Here is a 13375-nt window from a genome sequence, read left to right as displayed (position 1 = left end):
TGTAGTTATTGTGAGCCAGAATTGTCACAGGAAACATTGCTGAGAAAATAGAGTGATTGCCAAATAATTAAAATGTTGTTACAATGTAACACCCAGTAGTCTATCCACTGGAGACGGAAAACTGGAATAACTTTTTAAAAGATACTGTTAAATCCTTATGTTGTAAAAATGATACTATGTTTGTTTTGAGATGGATGGATAGGAGCACTGTGTAGACTTCCTTAAGAGATTAGAACACACTCCCTCAGAGTGTGGTGGATTCTCCTTCTCTGGAGGTTTTTAAAAAGAGGTTATTTGAAGTGCTTTAATTGTGTGTTCCTGCATGGCAGGGAGTTGGACTGGTCAGCCCTTGTGGTCTCTTCCAACTCTGATTCTGATTCGATATCCTAAGTTCCTTCTTGTCCACATACCCACTAACACCAAGAAGAATGCTGCTGTAGTTTATGTAGTTTTATGCAGAATACCACCTGTGGAGCAATTTGGATGTATTTTCTCTGGTTAATGCTGAGAGGATTTTAGTTTTCACTGTTTAATAATTTTATTTAACAAAGGCAAAAATTTCCCTTTCTTTACCAAGGGATCTCAGTAATATTTGGGCAACAGCACAACGTTTTTATAAATTTGAATGTGTAAAGATCATCAGGAAATAGATTTCCTTCATTAAGTAGGCACTAACAGGGGAGTTGTGCAGTATTCTGTGATCAAATGTTTTTTAAAAGGCAGGAGGAAAATTGAATTGAGAACCAGACTAAACACTGGCATGTGTGAAAGCCTTGCACAATTTCTGAAGGAAAAATACTAGCCATAAGTTTTCTGATACCCAGGTTCCAAACACTCAATGACCAAACTGAAAAAGAGATTAGTGATTTCTGAGATAACTAAGATTTGATATGACAGATGTGTCATTTTATTTAAGGAGCTCATTCATTAATGTGCAAAGCCTGCTATTTGCTTTGCACGTTAATTTTGCGAAGTTTGCTTGAGAGGGGTGCACCAGTCTCCTGCAGTACAATATATATATATATATATATATATATATATATATAGAGAGAGAGAGAGAGAGAGAGAGAGAGAGAGAGAGAGAGCGCATGTATTGCAGGAGACTGGTGCACCCCTCTCAAGCAAACATCTTCCCAAACTTTCTCTCACATCTGGTCTTGGATTTAGGCTCAGTGCAAACTGCTTAAAGCAGTGGATCAAACTTAGAAATGGGAAGATGGTTTCATTTCCCTAGCTCACACCTCTTAAACAAGCTAGTGAATAAAAACTTCTGAAACATCTAATAAAAACAAAACAAAAAATTAGAAGTCTGTTTATATGAAAAAGACGTACCGTATATACTCGTGTACAAGTCGACCTCATGTATAAGTTGAGGGAAGGTTTCAGGATAAAAATCATGGATTTTGATATGACCTATGGATAAGTCAAGGGTAAAACTTAGGGGACTATAACAAAGGATGGAAAGGGGAAAACACTACTTCTGGCCCTCCTTCTCCTTCTCTGGACCACCAAACACCACTTCCCTGGGGCTGGAGGAGAGGTTTTAACATTGGATTGGGGAGGAAAGGAAGTGGCGTTAAATGGGGTATTTCTTAGATGGGAAGAGAAGGCTTTCGAATCGAATTGGGAAGGGAAAGGAAGTGGAGCTAAAAGGGGTGGGGTGGGAAGAGAAGGCTTTCAGATGAGATTGGGAAGGGAAAGAAATGGAGTTAAATGGGGTGTTTCTTTGATGGAAAGAGAAGACTTTAAAATCGGACTGAGAAGGGAAAGAAGTGGATTTAAGTGGGGTCTTTGATGGGAAGAGAAGGCTTTAAAAAGCAGATTGGGAAACTCTTTCATACACTCCTATCTCCAGACATGAAGAGTGGGGCATCATGATGGTGCTTGTTTCAGGACCTTTCTAAGTGCATTATTGACCCATATATAAGTCAACCCAGGATTTTAGGATCAATTGTGGGCATACATTTTTTGATTTATAGTCAGGTATATACAGTTGATGGTTCATATGCTCTTAGGATAGGGATGGAATCTTTGTGCATCTTCTGAGACTCTTTGGCAATAGAATTCAAAGACATAGCTGTGTTACCCTGTATCAGTATGCAAAGGGATCTTGTTGCATCTTTGAGACTGAGAGAAAAAAGTTGGCAGAATAAGTGATCATAGATATAGACTAAGTCTATATCATAGGTATAAATTTCTCACTAGGCAATTCATTTCATGTACCTGATGAAGTACACTTAGTCTATGAAGGCCTATACAGTGGGCCCTTGATATCCACTGAGGTTTGGTTCCAGGACCCCCATGGGAAAAAAATCAGTGGATGCTCAAGTCCCATTAAATACAATGACACAGCAAAATGGTGTCTCTTATGGAAATAGCTAAAAGGTTTGCTATTTGGTATTTATACTTTAAAAAATATTTTCAAGCCGTGGATTCTTGAATCCATGGATGAGAAATCCGTGGATAAGGAGAGCCAACTGTACTGTACTGCCAACATATTTCTATCAGTTTGTCTCAAAGGTGCTACAAGATCCCTGTGTATACTGAGACTCTTTGTGAGACAAAAGATGCATCCACACTGCAGAAATAATCCAGTTTGAACCCACTTCTGTCATATCTGTATTAAGAATACAAACAGTACAAAAAAGCTTAATATTATTACAGGTGGATAAAGATTAAATCTAAATGAAAGCTTTTGAACATCAGTGCACAAATTTAGAATTGACTTTTACTAGTTTGGCATTTTGTTATAAGAGAATACTGTGGTATCAATATGGTGTCAAGATTTTGAATGTTGAACTAGACCTCACAACATTATTTATTGCAATCAAGAAAGCAGACTGTTACAAAGAATGGCCTTCAGATAGTGTGTGATTGTAGCTCCCATCATCCATCATTACTGGACATGCTGATTACAGCTGGTGGAATTTGCAGATCTGAAGACCATGCTTTGCTCACCTCTGGCCTACTATCTCAGTTTGGTTTGATAAAAGAACTTTTCATACAATCATAGAGTTGGAAGCCATCCAGTCCAACAATTGCAGTAAAATGCTATGTTTCAACAAGATTATTTCAACAAGTGTCAGATGAGTGAAACATTTTTTAATTTATTTTATGTATTAACTTTAGTTATCCCAAAGGTCTGGCAGTGATGACACTCTTGCCCTCACTGAGAACACTGTTCAATAATGATAATCCTTTTATGTACTCAGATGTGCTGAGCTGGACCTCTTAAACGAAATGTTGTCACAATGTTAGTCAGTAGCAATATATTCCTTTGCCGATTGACATATCAAAGATAGTAGAGGGCCCCACCGGCATCTCTGCCATGCAGTTGTGCTTAGCTTTGAGGCCTTGTTAAAGTAGGCCTGTTTAGCTGTTCTGAAGCCATTTTGGAATCAGCCTGATGTTTTAGGATGGGTGAGCAACTGCAAGGGATTATTACATGGGTACCACGGTTATGTAGCTGTCTGGTATTGGAGCGGAAAGAATACAGGCCACTGAATAGCAAAATTTAAGAAATGTATTTTGATAGCAAAGGGCAATTGGTTTCATAGCAATTGCAAGATCAGTTCTATAATTCTGTTTACAACTGAATTCAGATAGAAGATGTCTATTTGAAAATACATTGGGAATAATGTCTTTAGCTCTTGAAGAAGGCCTCAGATATATATATTTTTAAATAGGACTATATTCTGAGGGTAATAGAATAGTGGGGTTTTTTGTTGTTGTTTTTTACACTATTCATAGTTGATTACCCAAGAGTTCTTATTTTCAGCTGGACTTGGTAGCTTCTAATGTCCAAAAGCAAGGTGAGTATCCCACAAAGATATCCTTTATGGGGATGGGAAATGTTGAGTGCTGATATGTTGTGTTGCAGCCCCTAATCCATGACACTGTCACAACATACCAGTACAAAATGATTTATGGCTCTCCTTTTTTGGCTCTTACGGCGAGATGTAGTGCCTTGCAGAAGTATTCATTCTCTCCTATGACTTTTCAGCATTCCAACCTGGAATTTAAATGAATCTAATTATGACAGTAGCCTCTTGATTTGCAGTAAAATCAAGCTCAGATCCTCAGTGTTACAAAGATGGCAAGATACCTAACACTGTAAAGGTACAAAGTATTTTTATTGTGGCACAGAGGTTAAGTATACAAAAAAAAAAAAAACCCCAAACAACTGGTACTTGTTGATTGCATGTGTATTCACCTACATTGCTGTGATTGCCTAAATATAATCTCAAAAATAATAGTGCAACCCACTGCCACCAGAAGTTATATAAGTGTACTCACTTCCAGTGTCATATTAAAGACACTGTTTCTGGAAAGCCTCAGAGTTTGTTGAAGCAAATATCTAAAAAAAATAGCATTGTGAGGACCAAGACGCTATCAAAAAAAGTTTGGCATAAAGTTGTGGAGAAGCACCACTTGATTTTCTTTAAATCCTTCTGGTTTAGCCGCCTCTGATTTCTTAATCTGTGTGGTTGAAGACTGTTAAATTGAGATTAGAACGGTATAGGTTTTCCTTTTAGCTCTTGTGCTTGGGACTTCATAGGGCCAAGGAAACAAACAGTGAAATCTGGGACAAAGCCCTGAAGAAAGACAGAGCATGAATCCAACTCTATCCCACAACAGGCAGTATTGAGGAATTCTTTATGAGCCTCATATCTCCCCCTGTCAGGCAGGCATGGTTGAAATGGTTGATCGTATTCTGTATTGCCAATAAGGATATTCATTCCCAACTTATAGATCCAATTTTGGAAATGTTCTCAGACAGATATGATAGCTTGTATACCTCTCTTCTTATTTCAAATTCCTAAAGAATCTATGTTGAAGGTTATGAAGTTATATATGTTAGCATGAGAAAGCTGGTTAAATAACATGGTTTACTCTAAACCTAATCAGTGCTCTTTGGTATTGATTTAGAAACTGGTTGTTAAACTGTATTTATATATGAATTCTTGCACCTGGCAGGTTGTCTCCCACCATCTTGATTTTCTTTGTTCTGTTTTTGTATTTTTATGACTGATCTGTGAATGTAATAAAGTTGCTCACTTGACAAAAAATTTCAAACTGAGAAAGCCTTAGAGCACGATTAAATCCATTTCTGCGGAACAGAAAGAATGTTTTTGTGTGTTCTTCGGGCTATGAGGCCATGTTCTAGAAGAGTTTATTCTCCAGCAGCTGTGACTGACATCTTCAGAGTTGGTGCTGGCGAAACGTCAGGAATAAACGCTTCTAGAAAATGGCCTCATAGCCTCCCCCCAAAACTATGGATGTCAGCCATAAAAGCCTTTGACATCACAGAAGGAATATGGCTTAACTGAAGCTCTGCTAAAAGAAAGTCCTCCACCTGCCTTCAGCAATGTTATAATATGGTGATTGGAGAAGCAGTCAAGAGACAATGGTGTCTCTGATGGCGCCATGGAGAGATCTGCAACTCATGGGAGATACCACCGATAGGACTTTATAGAAGAGTGGTGATTAGAAAGCCATTGCTGAAACAAACCCATATCAAAGCCCATTTGTAGTTTGCAGAATGATGTGTGGGAGACACAACAATCCTTTGGGGAAGGGTTCTTAGGCCTGATTAAAACAACATTTAACTTTTTTGGTGTTGATGTAAAATGTTATGCATATTGAAAAAGTCATATTGCTGTAAGAAGAACACTTTCCTTAATGATAGTGGCAGCAACATGTTGTAGTGGTGCTTTTTATTTACAGAGATCGGGAAACAATCCAGAGTTGAAGACAAGATAGAGGTAGTCAGGTACAGGGCAGTTGTATTGAACAACCTGTTTCAGTCTGCAGGGGACCTGGTACTTGGGCAGAAGTTCATGTTCCAGGAAGACAATGAGCCCAAGCCCATTAGTTTGAAAACAAGAGCCGGAATGTCCTGCAATGTTCCAGTTGAGCCCAAACCCCAATCCAATTGAGAATCTGTGGCAAGACCTGAAAGTTGCTGTTAAATCATCAGTTCCCAAACCATCAAGCTGGTGTGTTTTTGCTAAGAGGTATGGGCAAAATTCACAACATCCAAATGTTGGATTAGGGATAAATTCCCTTGGTAAGTCCCTTTTCTGAGAAAGATGGAGGCTGGTTCAATTATGGTCTTGCCTACACAATTAAAATACTCCTCATTCTGTTTGAATAGAATATGATCACACATGATTTGGAGCAATTTGGGCTTTTGTCAGGGAGGGGCGAAAAACTCTTCAAACTCCACAGAAAAAAGAGTTACTGTTTTTACTGGAGTACCTGCAAGTATGCACATCATTGAAGATGTGACCATCCATCTGCTTCATATAGTGGGTGAATAGATGAGAATTTGGGGAGGAAACTGAAGACAAGCGTTGATGCAAATGTGCAAAAACCTGCAGCAATTTGCACAAAATTCTTAAATGTAGACTAACCTTAATTCTGTCTCCTTTAGCAGGGTTCACACATGAAAGTGTCAAGTCTCTTGTGCCTCTCTGAGATTAGGTTTGGCAAAATAAAGCAGACAGACAGTATGCAAATTACTTAACTAAAAACATTACTGGTTACATTGAGAAGTACATGAAAAACACTATACTCAACTGTAAGTCAACCTCATGTATAAATTGAGGGCAAGTTTTGGGGGCAGAATTATGTATTTTGATATGACTCGTAGATAAGTCAAGGATAAAACTTAGGTGCATGTAACAAAGGATCGAAGTTCACTGTTTTCACACAGAAATTTCTTATTTAGATTCTTCTAAGCCCAATTGCTCTTGGCACTCTTTAAGGAAAGCATCAAAGAGGTGTCACCATTGCCATTTTTCCACTCAAACTTTCAAATAGGTCAGAAGCAGCAACATGGTGGAAAGAGTAGAAGAAGGTTGGTGATTCTTTTGGGTGCTCCCAGGATTAACTAAGCTCTTACCTTTTGCACCTCTACTCAGAGAATGGGAACAGTTAAAATACAGTACTTATATTGACCTATGGATAAGTCAACCCAGCTTTTGGGATCATTTTTTGACTAGACTTATAAATGAGTATATACAGTATATACATGAGAAGTACATGTATTGCCTAGGCCCTGAGTAGCCAGAGGTTGCAATTAAAGAGGCAGCTCAGAGCTGGTACTCAACATCTTGTAGGAAGGGAGGGAGGGAGAGGGAGAGAGAGAGAGAGAGAGAGAGAGAGAGAGAGAGAGAGAAGGAACTTTTATGTGGTGGCAGACACACCTGGACGGTGGGTGCTTGGATACAGTGAACACCTTGTATTACAATTATGTGATTGAGCAAATGGGGAAAGTTCTAGAGACAGTATGTAGAAGGTAAAGGCATTCAGAGAACCCTTACTGTTTAAAGCCGCATTGCTGTGGTAGGAGAATGAGGTATAGAGAATGCTTCATTAGTAGGATTTTCAAACACGAAATATGCAAAGCCAGTAGCAACTTAGCCAAGAGCAAAGTGCAGCTGTAATTACTGCCAAAAGTGCTTCTATTAACTCAGGAGATGTGTGCAAATGCTTGCACAACTAGTAACTGCCAGTGTATTTGTCTTTACTTTTGTGCACAATAAATAACATTTTGCACCTTTACCTTGTTGAGTGTTTTGTGCCCATCAAGTGGTAACAGGGCCAGTTTGCCCTATTTCAGTTTCAGATTATAACATAATGAGAAGCAGTAAGATCAAAGATGGGGGAGGTTAAAACTTCTGCAAGGCACTATAGACTAGAGTGTTTATTTGGGGGGGGGGATAGTTATCAGAATTAATTTTATAGTTGTCACTGGGAACCACATTATTGAACCCTGTGTCAAACTTACTATAGAGAAAATATACCTGTTCTTTTTCTTTTCTGTGTCCAAGGTTCTCCGTGGGGGAGCCAGTCAGCGCCCTTTGACACCAAATCAAAGCCAGCAGGGCCAGCAAACTGATCCATTGGTGGCTGCAGCAGCAGTAAATTCAGCTCTTGCATTTGGACAAGGCCTGGCAGCGGGAATGCCAGGTAGGCACTTCTGTTTTCTTGTAGTAGCACATTGAGAATGGAAAGATAGGCTCCAGGAGAATATTGCGTTCATGGAAACATAAAATCGGATGGAATTGAAAAGCCATCTAGCCAAACTCCCTACCAGTCCGTGAATCCACAATTAAAGTATCCCTGGGAGGTAGTTGTCCTATCTTTACCTTATAGATTTACCTCTACACTTTTCAAGGCAGTGTATTGAATACTTATTATCAGGAAGTCTAGTCAGAATGTCCTATTTCCAATTTAAATACGTTCATTTGGATCCTATCCTTTAGAGCAGCAGAAAACAAGCTTACCCCATCTTTCACATGATAGTTCTTCACACACATACAGTTAAAATGTTATGTAAGTGATCTGGTGTAACTAATGAAACCTGTTCTCCTAGGCTATCCAGTGCTGGCTCCTGCAGCTTACTATGACCAAACAGGTGCTCTCGTGGTGAATACAGGGGCCAGGAATGGCCTAGGAGCCCCAGTACGGCTGGTAGCCCCTGCTCCTGTCATCATCAGTTCCTCAGCAGCACAAGCAGGCATGTTTGTTCAAATAGTTGGGGGCTAACTGTAATTTGGTGAATTATTATTCTTGCAGCCTCATACTGTCATGATACACACAGTTTCAGTTGGTGTATCAGAAAGCTGACAGAATTATAACATTTGAATTCTATTGAATGGATGGAGTTGATCATGTTGAAGATGGCAGTATATTGATTGTGTTCAGGAAAGGACTAAGCAAGACAATCAGAAGCAAGATTTTTTGATTCTCAACTGTTTAACAGTAGCAACAATAGCATGCTGAAATTAGCCAAACTTGAGGTAGCCGGGAGTGGACTTCTGTGTGAAAGCAACTGTGAGCTCTGTTCTTTAATTTTAGCAGTACAACTTTTCCTTGGCTCTGGCCAGAGAGTCTTGAGTTCTATTGTTGTTTGCTTAATATTTTTTTGAGTAAAGTAGTTCTGGTAAAGCCTGATGTCCACTCACCACAAAGTAGAGTTTGGTGTAAAAAAAAAACAACCCTCTTCCCTCCTTAGCCAGCCAGGAACAGAGCTGAAATAGAAGATAGTGATTTAAGTAACTTTCTACTTGGGGAGACAAGCTAACGTTGAATAAACAGTGGATAGCATTTCTAGACAAGATAAATGAGGGCACTGTGTGAGCCGAGACAAAGAGGAGAGAAATGTATATATATGCTTAAATTTAACTGTATGTGTTCCCCAGGAGCTAGTGTAAATACCTTTGGACTGCACAGTGTTGTGTATGATCAAACACTACTTTGCTTAGGAGGTGGATGAGTGCCCTATATATAGAGATTTACAGACTGGATTTTGCTAGCGTTTTTGAAATGCTATTTTCATTTTTTTTTTAACCTTTTCTCTCTTTCTTTGTTTTATTCTTGGTAGCAGTGGCAGCTGCTGCTGCTTCAGCAAATGGAGCTGCTGGTGGTCTAGCAGGAACAACCAATGGTCCCTTTCGCCCCCTTGGAACTCAGCAGCCACAGCCACAGCAGCAACCCACCAGCAACTTGGCTTCCAGCTCCTTCTATGGCAACAACTCTCTAACTAGCAATTCCCAGAGCAGCTCACTCTTTTCTCAGGGCTCTGCCCAGCCTGCCAATACTTCCCTTGGCTTTGGGAGCAGCAGTTCCCTTGGTGCTACCCTGGGGTCTGCACTGGGAGGCTTTGGAACAGCAGGTAAGACTGACAGTTGTCCTGACAGTTGAAGAGCACATATGTTGTGTTGGACTGAATTGGGTGCAATGGGAAAGGAAAAATACACATAAATAAAACTAGCGGGTCACTCCTGAAGAAAATTAATACCTCTAAAAAAACTCCTTACAGGAATTGTCAGCTAAGCAGTATAATGCTAATAAACCTTTGCCACTCCATATAGTTTGGGCATAAACATGTATCAGTTCCACCAACCATGACCAATGAAAGTTGAAGTCCAAAACATCTGAGGAATCACAGGTTCCCTAGTCCTGCTATACAGTAAAGGCGTTTCTATTTATGCCTTAGCTGCAAAGAGCTTTTGGTGGTGATGTGGTTGCTACCATTTGTTATATTTTGATAATATACAATACAGCGCACCCGCTCTATAAGCGACTTCCAGTTTACATAGAATCTGTGCTGTAATACACTCTGTGGCACCTGCTGCCACCGCGTGTGCACACCACCACATGCATGAGCCCCATTCATTCTAATGGGGCTTGAGCACAGGCGGAATTCGCCTTACGGGGGGGTTCCACTGTACAGGGTTTTCCAAGATGTTACTTTGCTGAACACAAATTTGCACCATAGCTACCCTTGGAGTGTATCAGGCATTCTAATCACTATCATTACCCCCCAGCTCTGCTAAATTTGTTGTTACCATATATACTCAACTTTAAGTTGACCTCATGTAAGTGTAAAACTTAGGGGCATGTAAGAAAGGACGTAAAGGATGAAGCTGCTCTGATAGCCATTAGGGCTGAAGGGCGGGGTATAAATACCATAAATAAATAATAAGTAAGTAAAGAAACACTATGCCAAAGAACTTACAAAATTCTGGCAGGCATAACTTTTAGTGCTCTCCCTAAAGGCTGGAGGGAACTATCATAAGCTGTGGCTGTGTGATAAATGGGGAAGGCAACCAGACACAGGTGGACTAGGAAAACACACACGTCAAAAAGGATGAAAAGGCAAAACAAAATGGCAATTGTATTAGGAGTGATTATAGGTTTTAACTTTAGTATGATAACGTTGACTGATTTTAACCCAGAAAAGCTGACAAACATACACATATTTCTTATTCATATCCTTCAAAGCCCAATTCCTCTCAGCCCTCCTTTAAAAGGAAGTGTCAATGAGCTGCCACAACCACCATTTTCCCCACTAGGTATTCAAAAAAGTCAGAAGCTGTACCATGGCAGAGAGAGTAGAGGAGGTTGGTGGAAAAGGTCATCTTCAATCCCTCCAGAAGACTGGAGAATTTATATCAGGTGCATGAAGACTCGTGCAACTTCTTGTTCAAGTGCGTGTGTACACACGTATACAGGCGAACTACATTAATGTCTTACCATGGCAAGTTCCAGTCTTCATCCAAGTCACTATTAGATTCATCCTGTCACTGACATTAATGGTCTCATCCTGTCTGTTCCTAAATCTTACCCCCCTCCTTTGGGGACAGTAACATTAGATCATTGGATGTTGGCAACTGTTCAGGACAGCTATACCATTGAGTTTAGACAACTACCTCCACCAAGTGGGCTACAGTTCGCTCACCCAACAAAAGATCTCTTTCAGGAGATTCAGTCTGTACTGTTACAGGGAACAATAGAGCCAGTTCCTCCCGGCGAGTCCCATTTCTGTTTCTATTCTCGCAATTTTGCTGTGCCCAAACAGGATGGAGGCCTTCATCCTGTCTCAACTTCAGGATCCTTTATGCATTCATCACACCCCACTAGCTCTGGATGATTACCCTATCAACAATATTATTACTACTCCAGCATCAAAGGACCTTTCTGTCCTTTTCCACCACCTTACCCAACAAAGCAACACAATGTTGGTTCACAACAGTGAACATTCATGATGCATATTTCCACATCTCACTCCAACATTTCTACCTACATTTCTTCTTTTTCAGCTGCATCTTGATGCCATTCCAGTTTTGTGTGCTTCCCTTTGAGCTCCTATTGGCATCAAGGTTATGGCAGTGGTCATGGCCCACTTGAGAACCCTCAGTGCTGTGGTGTACCTATATATAGATTATTAGCTTCTGTTAGCCCCATCCAGAGCATAATTCTGTATGGCATAGGGGGTACATTATTCCTTCTCCTCCCTCAGATTCATAATCTACTCAGAGAAGTCAAGCTTGAATTGTATCCATTCTGAATTGCATTTTTGGTGATTCCCTCAGTTCCAAGGAGGGCTGTGCCTTCCTGCCACATGGATACTCATTCAGTCCCTTACTTCTTATTAGTTTCAACATACCACATCAACCTACAATAGATAGATCCAGCCGGTGCTGGGAGTCGCAGCGTCTACCACTTTCACAGTCCTCTTTTTCACCTCGAGATGCATCTCCTCAGCTGGTTCATTTGGTCCGTCAGTTCAGCTCATGAGCATCCCAACAAGACACTTCACTTTTCTCAACTGGAGCTCTTTGCTTTTGTACATCCTCTACATGCAGCTGGCAATAAGCATCCCATTTCAACCCCATTCCACCATAGCTCTAATGATTGATGCATCCTTCATGGTCTTTCTGATTGCCATAACCTCAACCAATGTATAGGAAAGCCATGTGCCTTCAGATAATACCTGCTATACATTTCCTTCCATAAATATTGGGTTGTCCTCTATCCTGTTGGTAGTATCCTATTTCTACCTCTTGAAAGAGTTCAGATAAGGTATGGAGGGGAAAAAAAAGGTTGAAGGAAATGGGCCTGTTCAGCTTAGTGAAGAGAAAATTGGTGTGTGTGTGTGTGTGTGTGTGTGAGAGAGAGAGAGAGAGAGAGAGAGAGAGAGAGAGATATGATTGCACTCTTTAAATACTTCAAGGGCTTTCACAGATAGGAGGGGTCAGACCTGTTCTTTGCTGTCCCAGAGGGCAGGACCAGGTTTAATGGTTTGAAGTTGCAGGAGGGGAAATTTCAATTGAACATTAGAAGGAACATCTTGAGCATAAGCAGCTCAGCAGTAGAATCAATTGCTCAGAGAGGTGGGGTCCCCTCTGGATGGCTTCAAAGAAGGCTGGACAGTTACCTGCTGAGAATGCTCTGACTGAAGATCCTGCATTGAGCAGGTGGTTGGATGCCGTGGCCCTGGAGGCCCCTTCCAACTCGATGATTCTATGCCAGTGTTGGTGAATCTTTCAGGTGCTGAGTGCCCAAACTAAAAGGTCTTCTGGCACCGGATGTTACCCGGTGCTGGGGGCAGGGCTTCCCCCTGCCCTCCTGGGCCTTCAGCTGCCTCTCCAGAGATAGCTGGAGACCCAAAGGTGGGGGGTAAGGGGGAATAGAGGAGGAAACAGTGAGCACCTGTTCCTTCTCTTCCCCCCAGAGAGGTAGCTGGAAGCTGGGGAGGGTTGGGAAGCATAGAACTGTGATGGCAAAGTTATGGCACATGAAGCCATTTCCCCTGACATGCGGATGGCAAGGAGGAGGAAGAGGCACATGCCTCTTACTCCACCTCCACCTGCACTGTCCCCAGCCTTCAGCTGCCTCTGGAGAGGCAGCTGGAGGCTGGGGACAGCCGGGAAGGCGAAGGAACAGGCATGCACTTCTTCCTCCTCCTTGCTCTCCACGTGCCATGAGAAATGGCTTCGCGTGCCATCTCTGGCATGCATGCCATTGCTTTGCTATCACTGTTCTATGCTTTTAAGACATAGTGCTCCCCACATTCTTT

At 41.1% G+C, this 13375-nt stretch overlaps 1 protein-coding gene and 1 non-coding gene across 11 annotated transcripts in view; both read left to right on the top strand.

The window, feature by feature from the left end:
• PUM1 (pumilio RNA binding family member 1) overlaps positions 1-13375 on the top strand; it is a 75631-nt gene that overhangs the window by 37712 nt on the left and 24544 nt on the right. For 9 of the 10 annotated variants that reach the window (XM_089483515.1, XM_089483510.1, XM_089483514.1 and 6 more), the window contains exons 11-13: positions 7839-7977; positions 8384-8527; positions 9395-9685. In XM_089483515.1, coding sequence (XP_089339641.1) covers positions 7839-7977; positions 8384-8527; positions 9395-9685 — 574 coding nt within the window. The remainder of the gene's footprint in view (positions 1-7838; positions 7978-8383; positions 8528-9394; positions 9686-13375) is intronic. The other variant, XM_089483509.1, reaches the window with a different exon arrangement.
• Positions 3142-3227, top strand: LOC149301696 (small nucleolar RNA SNORD103/SNORD85). The gene has a single exon (XR_016272191.1). It is a non-coding gene; the product is annotated as a small nucleolar RNA SNORD103/SNORD85 (small nucleolar RNA).

Source organism: Sceloporus occidentalis, unplaced genomic scaffold (assembly GCF_023333645.1).
Source record: "Sceloporus occidentalis isolate IW3139 unplaced genomic scaffold, rSceOcc1.0.p SCAF_20, whole genome shotgun sequence".
Classification (NCBI taxonomy): domain Eukaryota; kingdom Metazoa; phylum Chordata; class Lepidosauria; order Squamata; family Phrynosomatidae; genus Sceloporus; species Sceloporus occidentalis.
This window is presented reverse-complemented; position numbering and strand designations above follow the sequence as displayed.